Genomic DNA, 14,766 nt, shown 5'->3' with positions numbered 1-14,766 from the left:
ACTGTGATTGTGCCCCGGTTCTGCTGGGTTCAGCACCTCAGTAGAGAAAGCTAAAACTGACTGTCATGATAAGGCGAGAGACTGGTCGCTGTTCGGCGAGGTTTTCGAGTCCCTAAAGACTTATGCCGCTTAGAGTGAGGGGCCGGCCCTGTCCGATTTAAAGGTGTGTATCGCGCCCCGAATTCGGCCTTCCGAATACCAGGGGCTTCGCCGAAATTTAAAATTATAGAATTCTATGGCTAAGTGAGAGTGATAAAGCATTATTAGTCCGGTTGCCTTGTTCGCTGTGCTGAGCACCTCCCTCGAAGGACCCAAACATGGGAACAAGAGTGCTCAGGTTTATCCCGAACACCCCAGCACTCGTGGCATGGGGGCAGAAGCCGAGGACTAGCCATCTCTCAGATTGGATAAACAGCCAAACAGAAGGCAATATTTTAAATTCAAACAAGCGTTGCATAGCGCATATGAAACAAGTTTTCATAAATACAGGATAAAACGAGCAAGTCTCACTCAAATATTACATCTTTTGAACACTCGTCCGCTATGAGACGGGCACCCGGCAGAACACCCTCGTAGTACATCTCGGGGTGGCGGTGCTCCTTGCCCTCCGGCGGCCCCTCCTTGATCAGCTTCACGGCGTCTAGCTTGACCCACTGCAATTTCACACGGGCGAAAGCCCGGCGTGCACCTTCAATGCAGACAGATCGCTTGACGACCTCCAGCCGCGGGCAGGCATCCACAAGCCGCCTCACCAGGCCGAAGAAGCTGTTCGGAAGGGCGTCGCCAGGCCACAGCCGGACTATAAAGCCCTTCATGGCCTGATCGGCCACCTTATATAGCTCGACCATCTGCTTCAGCTGGTCGCTCATTGGCACCGGGTGTTCGGCCTCGGTATAATGGGACCAGAATAGCTTCTCCATTGAGCTTCCATCCTCGGCCTGGTAAAATTGTGCGGCATCGGACACACTGCGGGGCAAATCTGCGAATGCTCCTGGAGAGCTCCGGATTCGGTAAGTAATCAGTAATTTACTTTTACATGCTTGCTTTGCATATAGAAAGCCTTACCTGCCACTATCTTCTTCATTGCGTCGATCTCCTAGAGGGCCTTTTGGGCTTTGGCCTTGGCACTTTTTGCGCTCTCGAGGGCCGTGGCAAGCTCAGACTCCCGAATCTTTGAGTCAAGCTCCAACGCCTCGTGCTTCGCCACGAGAGCCTGGAGCTCTTGCTGCACCTCGCCCACCTGAGCCTCGTGCTTCTCTCGCTCGGTGTGCTCCTTGGTCGCTTTATCTTTGGCCTCGGACAGCGCTTGCTTTAGGGTCGCCACTTCGGTCGCGGCCCCTGGCAAATTCATGATAATCCTGTCATTTTGCAATCGCATTCTTTTGTACATATCTATAGACAGGGTATTACTTACCCTTGTTCTCCTCGAGCTGCCTCTTGGCAAGGCCGAGCTCTTTCTTGGACCCCTCGAGGTCCTGCTTCAGTACAGCAACCTCCGCAGTCAGTGCGGCGGACGCCAGCAACCAGGCCTGCATACGCATATTGACATACTTATATTAGACTCCTGCGATATTATTCGATCCTCTGTTTGGCTTTTCTTTGTGAACACCGAACAAGGCATCAGGGGCTACTGTCTATGCGGTAATATTTTTCCTATATTTTAAAAAAACACTTACCTCAAAGCCTGTTAGAAGGCTGGCACAGGCTTCAGTCAATCCGCTCTTGGCGGACTGAACCTTCTAGACCACCGCACTCATAATAGTACGGTGCTCCTCGTCCATGGAAGTGCTGCGAAGCGCTTCCAGCAGATTGTCCGGCGCCTCTGGACGGACAGAGGTCACCGGCACAGGCGTCTTACCCCTCTTGGAAGGAGGCCGCCTGCCCGAGCCCAGAACCACTGGAGGTTCCGGCGCGGTGGTCGGCTGAGGGCCGAACTCGGAGCTCTCAGGGGGCCCGTCCCTTCAGCTCCCGGAGTCCGGAAGGTCGCCTTGAGGTGCCTCCGGGACTGTCTCCCCTCGACCCGGTGCCTCTTGAGACAGCACCTCGGCGTTGTCAGTAGGATGAGGGGAGGTGGCGGTCGGTACTGGATCGCTATCCATGTCCGACGAGCCCAGGGAGCCGTCCGATGATACATCGATACTGGCTCATGGCGGCCTGCATAATTATGTTCGGCGCTAGGGAAAGCAGTGCGACAAAGGAATGTTATGAGTTACTCTGGTATCCGAATACTTACAATCTCCCCAGGGGCTTGGCTCTAGGCAACCACTCGTCTTCACCTTCGTCGGCGGCAGTGGAATTGTCCGGAAGGAGAGTCCTTCCCTTCTTGGACCCTTTGGCCCCCCCAGTTGGGGCGGCCTTCCTTTTCTTATCTCCCCTAGCTAGAGGGGGAGCATCTTCTTCTTCTTCCTCGTCTTCGGGGGAGGAGTGCGCCGCAGAGTCATCGGACGGAGAGTCCGACGACGCCTGGCGTCGGGAACTATTTCGGGTTCCCTTGGCCTTCTTGGTCTTCTCCGGCACCTTATAAGGAGCCGGAGTCAGCATCTTCGCCAGAAGAGCGTCCTCTAGGCCGTCAGGCAAAGGAGCTGGACAGTCGATTTGTCCGGCTGTCTCCTGCCAGTCCTGTCAAAGGTACGGGAGTTTAGATCCCGCATGGAGTCAATCTATAAAAGATAAGTATCCTGTGAATGGTAAAGCAACTTACCGCACTGGCTGGGCGCTTCGCCTTGAATCCACGATCCTTAGTAATGGGAGGAGGGACCTCGGCGCTTTTGAACAGCACCCTCCAGGCATCTCCGTGAGTTGTGTCGAAGAACCTGTTTAGAGTTCGGTGCTGCGCGGGGTCGAACTCCCACAAGTTGAAGTCCCGTTGTTGGCACGGGAGGATCCGGCGGTGGAGCATGACCTTGACTACGTTGACAAGTTTGAGCTTCTTGCTCACCATGTTTTGAATACATGTTTGGAGTCCGGTCAGCTCTCCCGAACTACCCCAGGACAGGCCCTTCTCTTTATAGGAGGTGAGCCGCATGGGGATGCCAGATCGGAACTCGGGGGCCGCTGCCCATGCAGGGTCACGCGGCTCGGTGATGTAGAACCACCCCGATTGCCACCCCTTTATGGTTTCCACAAAGGAGCCCTCGGGCCATGTAACGTTGGGCATCTTGCCCACCATGGCGCCTCCACACTCCGCCTGGCGACCGCCCACAACCTTCGGCTTGACATTGAAGGTCTTCAACCATAAACCAAAGTGGGGCTTGATGCGTAGGAAGGCCTCGCACACAATGATAAACGCCGAGATGTTGAGGATGAAGTTCGGGGCCAGATCATGGAAATCTAGGCTGTAGTAGAACATGAGCCCCTGGACGAATGGGTGGAGAGGGAATCCCAGTCCGCGGAGGAAATGGGTGAGGAACACTACCCTCTCATGGGGCCTGGGGGGGGATGACCTGCCCCTCATCTGGGAGCCGGTGTGCGATGTCGTCGGGCAGGTATCCGGCTCTCCTCAGCTTCTTGATGCCTCCATCCGTGACGGAGGAGACCATCCACCTGCCTCCCGCTCCGGACATGGTTGGAGAAGGTTTAGGTGGGAAGTGCGGACTTGGGCGCTAGAGCTCGAGTGTGCGAAAACAGATGAGCAAGGGAGGAAGAAGGCGTGGATGAAAAGGTGAATCCTTATCCCTTTATATGGGCGGACGAAACTAAGCGTCCCCCACTAGCCTGGTAAAACTCGCTTATCCCCAAGCGCCGTAATCGATGGCGCGGTTGGGTTACCCATGCCCATATTGATGAGAATCCCGTGATAAGGGGACACGATCTATGCTTTAACAAGGCGTGTCAAAAAACCGCCTCGCGTTATGTGCGGGGCTAGTTAAAGGAAACGGTTCGAATAATCACCGGGCCATGATGTAATGTCCTGTTGCTAAAACAGGTCAGCAAATTAGATTTGCGAAAATATTATTCTCTCTACGGTGGTATGTGGAACTTATTTTGCAGGGTCGGACACTATCCTTGTATTCAAATTCTTCCGTGGTGTATTCGGAGGAGGAACCCGCCTTGCAATGCCGAAGACAATACTGCGCGCCAGACTCATCGTCATTGAAGCCTGGTTCAGGGGCTACTGAGGGAGTCTTGGATTAGGGGGTCTTCGGACAGCCGGACTGTTGGACTATGAAGATACAAGATTGAAGACTTCGTCTCGTGTCCGAATGGGACTCTACTTGGCGTGGAAGGCAAGCTAGGCAATACGGATATGGATATCTCCTTCTTTGTAACCGACCTTGTATAACCCTAACCCTCTCTTGTGTCTATATAAACCGGAGGGTATTAGTCCGTAGGACACAACAACCACAACATACAATCATACCATAGGCTAGCTTCTAGGGTTTAGCCTCTCTGATCTGGTGGTAGATCTACTCTTGTACTACCCACATCATCAATATTAATCAAGCAGGACGTAGGGTTTTACCTCCATCAAGAGGGCCCGAACCTGGGTAAAACATTGTGTCCCCTGCCTCCTGTTACCATCCTGCCTAGACGCACAATACGGGACCCCCTACCCGAGATCCGCCGGTTTTGACACCGACATTGACCATGTTGACCATGGCGTGCCGAGAGAACTAGGGCGGTGGACGACAGTGAGGCCTAGGAAGGGAACGACACGGAGCCGGGGAAGACTCGGCAGTGGTTGCCCACATAGTGGGGAGTACGAGGGTTTACTGGTCCGGCTGCCGTCACCGAAAAATAACAGGAGGTGTGGGTGAGTAGAAGAATGGCCCATACTCAGCTGAGGATCGAGTCCGACGACAATATGAGGGTACGGGTTCTGTTTACTTGCAATATCTTTTGAAATTTTGTGTGGATTCTGCTTCATTGGTCTATTTTTGATTGATTTCTGCTTGGTGTTGTTGCAGATGGAGATGGTGACCAGGATGCAGGTGAGCTCCGACAAGGGCCAACACTCCAAGGCCATGAAGATCACGGCAGCAATCGATGGTATGCAGTGTTGGGTTTCATAGTAATTTCAAAAAATTTCCTACGCACACACAGGATCATGTGATGCATAGCAACGAGGGGAGAGTATTGTCTACGTACCCAACGCAGACCGACTGCGGAAGCGATGACACGACGTAGAGGAAGTAGCCGTACGTCTTCTCGATCCAACCGATCAAGCACCGAAACTACGTCACCTCCGAGTTCGAGCACACGTTCAGCTCGATGACGATCCCCGGACTCCGATCCAGCAAAGTGTCGGGGAAGAGTTTCGTCAGCACGACGGCGTGGTGACGATCTTGATGAACTACAGCAGCAGGGCTTCGCCTAAACTCCGCTATAGTATTATCGAGGAATATGGTGGCAGGGGGCACCGCACACGGCTAAGGAATCGATCACGTGGATCAACTTGTGTCAACTTGTGTGTTTAGAGGTGCCCCTGCCTTCGTATATAAAGGAGGAGAGGAGGGGAGGCTGGCCGGCCAAGGGGGGGAGGCGCAGGAGAGTCCTACTCCCTCTGGGAGTAGGATTCCCCCTCCAATCCGAGTCCAACTAGGATTCCTCGGAGGGGAAAGAGGAGGAGGGGGGCCGGCCACCTCTCCTAGTCCTAATAGGACTAGGGGAAGGGGGGGGGCGCGCAGCCCAACTAGGGCAGCCCCTTCTCTTTTCCACAAAGGCCCACTATGGCCCAAATAGCTCCCGGGGGGTTCCGGTAACCCTCCCGGTATTCCGGTAAAATCCCGATTTCACCCGGAACACTTCCGATATCCAAATATAGGCTTCCAATATATCAATCTTTACGTCTCGACCATTTCGAGACTCCTCGTCATGTCCGTGATCACATCCGGGACTCCGAACAACCTTCGGTACATCAAAATGCATAAACTCATAATATAACTGTCATCGTAACCTTAAGCGTGCGGACCCTACGGGTTCGAGAACAATGTAGACATGACCGAGACACGTCTCCGGTCAATAACCAATAGCGGGACCTGGATGCCCATATTGGCTCCTACATATTCTACGAAGATCTTTATCGGTCAGACCGCATAACAACATACGTTGTTCCCTTTGTCATCGGTATGTTACTTGCCCGAGATTCGATCGTCGGTATCCAATACCTAGTTCAATCTCGTTACTGGCAAGTCTCTTTACTCGTTCCGTAATACATCATCTCACAACTAACATATTAGTTGTAATGCTTGCAAGGCTTATGTGATGTGTATTACCGAGAGGGCCCAGAGATACCTCTCCGACAATCGGAGTGACAAATCCTAATCTCGAAATACGCCAACCCAACATCGACCATTGGAGACACCTGTAGTACTCCTTTATAATCACCCAGTTACGTTGTGACGTTTGGTAGTACCCAAAGTGTTCCTCCGGCAAACGGGAGTTGCATAATCTCATAGTCATAGGAACATGTATAAGTCATGAAGAAAGCAATAGCAACATACTAAATGATCAGGTGCTAAGCTAATGGAATGGGTCATGTCAATCATATCATTCAACTAATGATGTGACCTCGTTAATCAAATAACAACTCATTGTTCATGGTCAGGAAACATAACCATCTTTGATTAACGAGCTAGTCAAGTAGAGGCATACTAGTGACACTCTGTTTGTCTATGTATTCACACATGTATTATGTTTCCGGTTAATACAATTCTAGCATGAATAATAAACATTTATCATGATATAAGGAAATAAATAATAACTTTATTATTGCCTCTAGGGCATATTTCCTTCAGTCTCCCACTTGCACTAGAGTCAATAATCTAGTTCACATCGCCATGTGATTTAACAGCAATAGTTCACATCACCATGTGATTAACACCCATAGGGTTTTACTAGATTCAGTCATCTAGTTCACATCGCTATGTGATTAACACCCAAGGAGTACTAAGGTGCGATCATGTTTTGCTCGTGGAAGAGGCTTAGTCAACGGGTCTGCAACATTCAGATCCGTATGTATCTTGCAAATCTCTATGTCTCCCACCTGGACTAGATCCCGGATGGAGTTGAAGCGTTTCTTGATGTGTTTGGTCCTTTTGTGAAATCTGGATTCCTTTGCCAAGGCAATTGCACCAGTATTGTCACAAAAGATTTTCATTGGACCCGATGCACTAGGTATGACACCTAGATCGGATATGAACTCCTTCATCCAGACTCCTTCATTTGCTGCTTCCGAAGCAGCTATGTATTCCGCTTCACATGTAGATCCCGCTACGACGCTTTGTTTAGAACTGCACCAACTGACAGCTCCACCGTTTAATGTAAACACGTATCCGGTTTGCGATTTAGAATCGTCCGGATCAGTGTCAAAGCTTGCATCAACGTAACCTTTTACGATGAGCTCTTTGTCACCTCCATATACGAGAAACATATCCTTAGTCCTTTTCAGGTATTTCAGGATGTTCTTGACCGCTGTCCAGTGATCCACTCCTGGATTACTTTGGTACCTCCCTGCTAAACTTATAGCAAGGCACACATCAGGTCTGGTACACAGCATTGCATACATGATAGAGCCTATGGCTGATGCATAGGGAACATCTTTCATATTCTCTCTATCTACTGCAGTGGTCGGGCATTGAGTCTTACTCAATTTCACACCTTGTAACACAGGCAAGAACCCTTTCTTTGCTTGATCCATTTTGAACTTCTTTAAAATTTTGTCAAGGTATGTGCTTTGTGAAAGTCCAATTAAGCGTTTTGATCTATCTCTATAGATCTTAATACCTAATATGTAAGCAGCTTCACCGAGGTCTTTCATTGAAAAACTTTTATTCAAGTATCCCTTTATGCTATCCAGAAATTCTATATCATTTCCAATCAGTAATATGTCATCCACATATAATATCAGAAATGCTACAGAGCTCCCACTCACTTTCTTGTAAATACAGGCTTCTCCGAAAGTCTGTATAAAACCAAATGCTTTGATCACACTATCAAAACGTTTATTCCAACTCCGAGAGGCTTGCACCAGTCCATAAATGGATCGCTGGAGCTTGCACACTTTGTTAGCTCCCTTTGGATCGACAAAACCTTCTGGTTGCATCATATACAACTCTTCTTCCAGAAATCCATTCAGGAATGCAGTTTTGACGTCCATTTGCCAAATTTCATAATCATAAAATGCGGCAATTGCTAACATGATTCGGACGGACTTAAGCATCGCTACGGGTGAGAAGGTCTCATCGTAGTCAATTCCTTGAACTTGCCGAAAACCTTTTGCGACAAGTCGAGCTTTGTAGACAGTAACATTACCATCAGCGTCAGTCTTCTTCTTAAAGATCCATTTATTCTCAATTGCTTGCCGATCATCGGGCAAGTCAACCAAAGTCCATACTTTGTTCTCATACATGGATCCCATCTCAGATTTCATGGCTTCAAGCCACTTTGCGGAATCTGGGCTCACCATCGCTTCTTCATAGTTCGTAGGTTCATCATGATCTAGTAGCATGACCTCCAGAACAGGATTACCGTACCACTCTGGTGCGGATCTTACTCTGGTTGATCTACGAGGTTCAGCAGTATCTTGATCTGAAGTTTCATGATCATTATCATTGGCTTCCTCACTAACTGGTGTAGGTGTCACTGAAACAGTTTTCTGTGATGAACTACTTTCCAGTAAGGGAGCGGGTACAGTTACCTCGTCAAGTTCTACTTTCCTCCCACTCACTTCTTTCGAGAGAAACTCCTTCTCTAGAAATGATCCGTTCTTAGCAACGAATGTCTTGCCTTCGGATCTGTGATAGAAGGTGTACCCAACAGTTTCCTTTGAGTATCCTATGAAGACACATTTCTCCGATTTGGGTTCGAGCTTATCAGGTTGAAGCTTTTTCACATAAGCATCGCAGCCCCAAACTTTAAGAAACGACAACTTTGGTTTCTTGCCAAACCATAGTTCATAAGGCGTCGTCTCAACGGATTTTGATGGTGCCCTATTTAACGTGAATGCGGCCGTCTCTAAAGCATATCCCCAAAAAGATAGCGGTAAATCAGTAAGAGACATCATAGATCGCACCATATCTAGTAAAGTACGATTACGACGTTCAGACACACCATTACGCTGTGGTGTTCCGGGTGGCGTGAGTTGCGAAACTATTCCACAGTTTTTCAAATGTATACCAAACTCGTAACTCAAATATTCTCCTCCACGATCAGATCGTAGAAACTTTATTTTCTTGTTACGATGATTTTCAACTTCACTCTGAAATTCTTTGAACTTTTCAAATGTTTCAGACTTATGTTTCATTAAGTAGATATACCCATATCTGCTTAAATCATCTGTGAAGGTGAGAAAATAACGATATCCGCCACGAGCCTCAATATTCATCGGGCCACATACATCGGTATGTATGATTTCCAACAAATCTGTTGCTCTCTCCATAGTACTGGAGAACGGTGTTTTAGTCATCTTGCCCAAAAGGCACGGTTCGCAAGCATCAATGATTCATAACCAAGTGATTCCGAAAATCCATCTGATGGAGTTTTCTTCATGCGCTTTACACTGTATGACCCAAACGGCAGTGCCACAAATAAGTTGCACTATCATTATTAACTTTGCATCTTTGGCATCAATATTATGAATATGTGTATCACTACGATCGAGATCCAATGAACCATTTTCATTGGGTGTGTAACCATATAAGGTTTTATTCATGTAAATAGAACAACAGTTTATTCTCTTACTTAAATGAATAACCGTATTGCAATAACATGATCAAATCATATTCATGCTCAACGCAAACACCAAATAACATTTATTTAGGCTCAACACTAATCCCGAAAGAATAGGGGAGTGTGCGATGATGATCATATCAATCTTGGAACTACTTCCAACACACATCGTCACTTCACCCTTAACTAGTCTCTGTTTATTCTGCACTCCCGTTTCAAGTTACTAATCTTAGCAACTGAACTAGTATCAAATACTAAGGGGTTTGCTATAAACACTAGTAAAGTACACATCAATAACATGTATATCAAATATACTTATGTTCACTTTGCATCCTTCTTATCCGCCAATCACTTGGGGTAGTTCCGCTTCCAGTGACCAGTCCCTTTGCAGTAGAAACACTTAGTCTCAGGCTTAGGACCAGACTTGGGCTTCTTCACTTGAGCAGCAACTTGCTTGCTGTTCTTCTTGAAGTTCCCCTTCTTCCCTTTGCCCTTTTCTTGAAACTAGTGGTCTTGTCAATCATCAACACTTGATGCTCTTTCTTGATTTCTACCTTCGTCGATTTCATATCACGAAGAGCTCGGGAATCGTTTTCGTCATCCCTTGCATACTATAGTTCATCATGAAGTTCAGTAACTTAGTGATGGTGACTAGAGAATTCTGTCAATCACTATCTTATCTGGAAGATTAACTCCCATTTGATTCAAGCAATTGAAGTACCCAGACATCTGAGCACATGCTCACTAGTTGAGCGATTCTCCTCCATCTTTTAGCTATAGAACTTGTTGGAGACTTCATATCTCTCAACTCGGGTATTTGCTTGAAATATTAACTTCAATTACTGGAACATCTCATATGGTCCATGATGTTCAAAACATCTTTGAAGTCCGATTCTAAGCCGTTAAGCATGGTGCACTTAAACTATCAAGTAGTCATCATATTGAGCTAGCCAAACGTTCATAACGTCTGCATCTGCTCCTGCAATAGATCCGTCACCTAGCGGTGCATCAAGGACATAATTCTTCTGTGCAGGCAATGAGGATAAACCTCAGATCACGGATCCAATCCGCATCATTGCTACTAACATCTTCAACACAATTTTCTCTAGGAAACATATCAAAATAAACACAGGGAAGCAACACGCGAGCTATTGATCTACAACATGATTTGCAAAATACTACCAGGACTAAGTTCATGATAAATTAAAGTTCAATTAATCATATTATTTAAGAACTCCCACTTAGATAGACATCCCTCTAATCCTCTAAGTGATTACGTGATCCAAATCAACTAAACCATGACCGATCATCACGTGAGATGGAGTAGTTTTCAATGGTGAACATCGTTATGTTGATCATATCTACTATATGATTCACGCTCGACCTTTCGGTCTCCGTGTTCCGAGGCCATATCTGCATATGCTAGGCTCGTCAAGTTTAACCTGAGTATTCTGCGTGTGCAAAACTGGCTTGCACCCGTTGTAGATGGACGTAGAGCTTATCACACCCGATCATCACGTGGTGTCTGGGCACGACGAACTTTGGCAACGGTGCATACTCAGGGAGAACACTCCTTGATAATTTAGTGAGAGATCATCTTATAATGCTACCGTCAATCAAAGCAAGATAAGATGCATAAAAAGATAAACATCACATGCAATCAATATAAGTGATATGATATGGTCATCATCATCTTGTGCTTGTGATCTCCATCTCCGAAGCACCGTCATGATCACCATCGTCACCGGCGCGACACCTTGATCTCCATCGTACATCGTATGTCGTCTCGCCAATCTATTGCTTTCCACGACTATCACTACGCATTTAGTAATAAAGTAAAGCATTACATCGCGATTGCATTGCATACAAAAGCGACAACCATAAGGCTCCTGCAGTTGCCGATAACTCGGTTACAAAACAATGATCATCTCATACAATAAAATTCAGCATCATGCTTTGACCATATCACATCACAACATGCCCTGCAAAAACAAGTTAGACGTCCTCTACTTTGTTGTTGGCTTGTTTTTACGTGGCTGCTACGGGCTTAAGTAAGAACCAATCTCACCTACGCATCAAAAACCACAACGATAGTTTGTCAAATAGACTCCGTTTTAACCTTCGCAAGGACCGGGCGTAGCCATACTTGGTTCAACTAAAGTTGGAGAGACAGTCGCCCGCAAGCCATCTCTGTGCAAAAGCACGTCGAGGGAACCGGTCTCGCGTAAGCGTACGCGTAAGGTTGGTCTGGGTCGTCTCGTCCAACAATACCACCGAACCAAAATATGACATGCTGGTAGGCAGTATGACTTGTATCGTCCACAACTCACTTGTGTTCTACTTGTGCAAATAACATCAACATCAATAAGCTAGGCTCGGATGCCACTGTTGGGTTTCGTAGTAATTTCAAAAAAATTCCTACGCACACACAGGATCATGTGATGCATAGCAACGAGGGGAGAGTATTGTCTACGTACCCAACGCAGACCGACTACGGAAGCGATGACACGACGTAGAGGAAGTAGTCGTACGTCTTCTCGATCCAACCGATCAAGCACCGAAACTACGGCACCTCCGAGTTCGAGCACACGTTCAGCTCGACGACGATCCCCGGACTCCGATCCAGCAAAGTGTCAGGGAAGAGTTTCATCAGCACGACGGCGTGGTGACGATCTTGATGAACTACAGCAGCAGGGCTTCGCCTAAACTCCGCTACAGTATTATCGAGGAATATGGTGGCAGGGGGCACCGCACACGGCTAAGGAATCGATCACGTGGATCAACTTGTGTCAACTTGTGTGTTTAGAGGTGCCCCTGCCTCCGTATATAAAGGAGGAGAGGAGGGGAGGCTGGCCGGCCAAGGGGGGGAGGCGCAGGAGAGTCCTACTCCCTCTGGGAGTAGGATTCCCCCTCCAATCCTAGTCCAACTAGGATTCCTCGGAGGGGAAAAGAGGAGGAGGGGGCCGGCCACCTCTCCTAGTCCTAATAGGACTAGGGGAAGGGGTGGGGCGCGCAGCCCAACTAGGGCAGCCCCTTCTCTTTTCCACTAAGGCCCACTATGGCCCAAATAGCTCCCGGGGGGTTCCGGTAACCCTCCCGGTATTCCGGTAAAATCCCGATTTCACCCGGAACACTTCCGATATCCAAATATAGGCTTCCAATATATCAATCTTTACGTCTCGACCATTTCGAGACTCCTCGTCATGTCCGTGATCACATCCGGGACTCCGAACAACCTTCGGTACATCAAAATGCACAAACTCATAATATAACTGTCATCGTAACCTTAAGCGTGCGGACCCTACGGGTTCGAGAACAATGTAGACATGACCGAGACATGTCTCCGATCAATAACCAATAGCGGGACCTGGATGCCCATATTGGCTCCTACATATTCTACGAAGATCTTTATCGGTCAGACCGCATAACAACATACGTTGTTCCCTTTGTCATCGGTATGTTACTTGCCCGAGATTCGATCGTCGGTATCCAATACCTAGTTCAATATCGTTACTGGCAAGTCTCTTTACTCGTTCCGTAATACATCATCTCACAACTAACATATTAGTTGTAATGCTTGCAAGGCTTATGTGATGTGTATTACCGAGAGGGCCCAGAGATACCTCTCCGACAATCGGAGTGACAAATCCTAATCTCGAAATACGCCAACCCAACATCGACCATTGGAGACACCTGTAGTACTCCTTTATAATCACCCAGTTACGTTGTGACGTTTGGTAGTACCCAAAGTGTTCCTCCGGTAAACGGGAGTTGCATAATCTCATAGTCATAGGAACATGTATAAGTCATGAAGAAAGCAATAGCATCATACTAGACGATCGGGTGCTAAGCTAATGGAATGGGTCATGTCAATCAGATCATTCTACTAATGATGTGACCTCGTTAATCAAATAACAACTCATTGTTCATGGTTAGGAAACATAACCATCTTTGATTAACGAGCTAGTCAAGTAGAGGCATACTAGTGACACTTTGTTTGTCTATGTATTCACACATGTATTATGTTTCCGGTAAATACAATTCTAGCATGAATAATAAACATTTATCATGATTATAAGGAAATAAATAATAACTTTATTATTGCCTCTAGGGCATATTTCCTTCATGCAGCGCACCCCATATACAAACTCCTCTGTTCTTGACGAGACTCCTCTGCGATTGCTTAATGCTTCTGTGGTGTATTCGATCAGGAGTGGAGTCGGTGACGCTGGCGGGGGAGGGGCGGAACCTGCTCCGGGTGGTCGGCAAAGGCGTCGACTCCAACCACCTCACCAGCAAGCTGCGGCGGAAGGTGGGCCACACCGACATCGTCGAGCTGCGCACCCTGCAGGCGGGCCGCGGCTACGCGATCACCACCAACCCCGCCGACGGAGGGGGCTACCACTCTGCGCAGGCCGCGGGCGTGGGCGTGCGTGGGGACGCCACCGCCTACGGCGCGTTCAACAGTTACACTATGACCGGTTACTCACCGGTGGCCGCTGATCAGTACCACCGCCAGCAGCAGTCATCATACGAGTACAAGTACTACCCGCCCGCGCCGTACCCTACCACCGTCATCCACCACGAGTACACGGTCGGCGATCCAACCGGATGCTCCATCATGTAGCGCCACCAGTGGTAGCTCTCGGTTCGGCGATTCTTGTGTGCGTTCCTGCGCGAAAGTTGGGACATCTTTGCCTGGCATCCTTCGGACATGCCCGGAATCCCACGCAGACTAGCCAAACATAGCCTCAATATAATCAAGGGGTTCAAACCAGTCAAGAAAACGCTAGGGTGATTTTCCGAACTCAAACGACAAGCTATGGGGGAGAAGCTAGCCAAACTACCCAAGTCTGGGTTCATTAGAGAAATAAAGCACCCGGACTGGCTAACCAACCTGGTCATGGTGCCGAAGAAGGATAAATCCTGGGCCTTTGCATCAATTTCAAAGACCTTAATAAGGCTTGCCCAAAGGACCCTTTCCCGCTGCCCCGCATTGACCAAATTATTGACGCAACCGCGGGACACGACTCATTGTGTTTCCTCGACGCTTACTCCGGATACCATTAGATTAAGATGAAGGAGTCCGACCAGGCT

General features: G+C 48.0%; 1 protein-coding gene across 1 annotated transcript; it reads left to right on the top strand.

The window, feature by feature from the left end:
* Positions 1-4,765: 4,765 nt before the first annotated feature.
* On the top strand, positions 4,766-14,296 carry LOC123153281 (uncharacterized). Its single transcript, XM_044572476.1, has 3 exons — positions 4,766-4,810; positions 4,908-4,989; positions 13,881-14,296. Exons 1-3 carry the CDS (start codon positions 4,766-4,768, stop codon positions 14,294-14,296), a joined length of 543 nt encoding a protein of 180 aa, XP_044428411.1.
* The last annotated feature ends 470 nt before the right edge of the window (positions 14,297-14,766 follow it).

This window comes from Triticum aestivum, chromosome 7A (assembly GCF_018294505.1).
Source record: "Triticum aestivum cultivar Chinese Spring chromosome 7A, IWGSC CS RefSeq v2.1, whole genome shotgun sequence".
Classification (NCBI taxonomy): Eukaryota; Viridiplantae; Streptophyta; class Magnoliopsida; order Poales; family Poaceae; genus Triticum; species Triticum aestivum.
The sequence above is the reverse complement of the archived record's forward strand: the minus strand, read 5'-3'. Positions and strand labels throughout refer to the sequence as shown.

Bases quoted from the DNA above. Each gene is read 5' to 3' on its own strand.
- LOC123153281 (XM_044572476.1), top strand. From the start codon at position 4,766: ATGGCCCATACTCAGCTGAGGATCGAGTCCGACGACAATATGAGG. The intron at 4,811-4,907 runs GTACGGGTTCTG...GTGTTGTTGCAG, and splicing joins AGTCCGACGACAATATGAGG to ATGGAGATGGTGACCAGGAT. The intron at 4,990-13,880 runs GTATGCAGTGTT...GTATTCGATCAG, and splicing joins GATCACGGCAGCAATCGATG to GAGTGGAGTCGGTGACGCTG.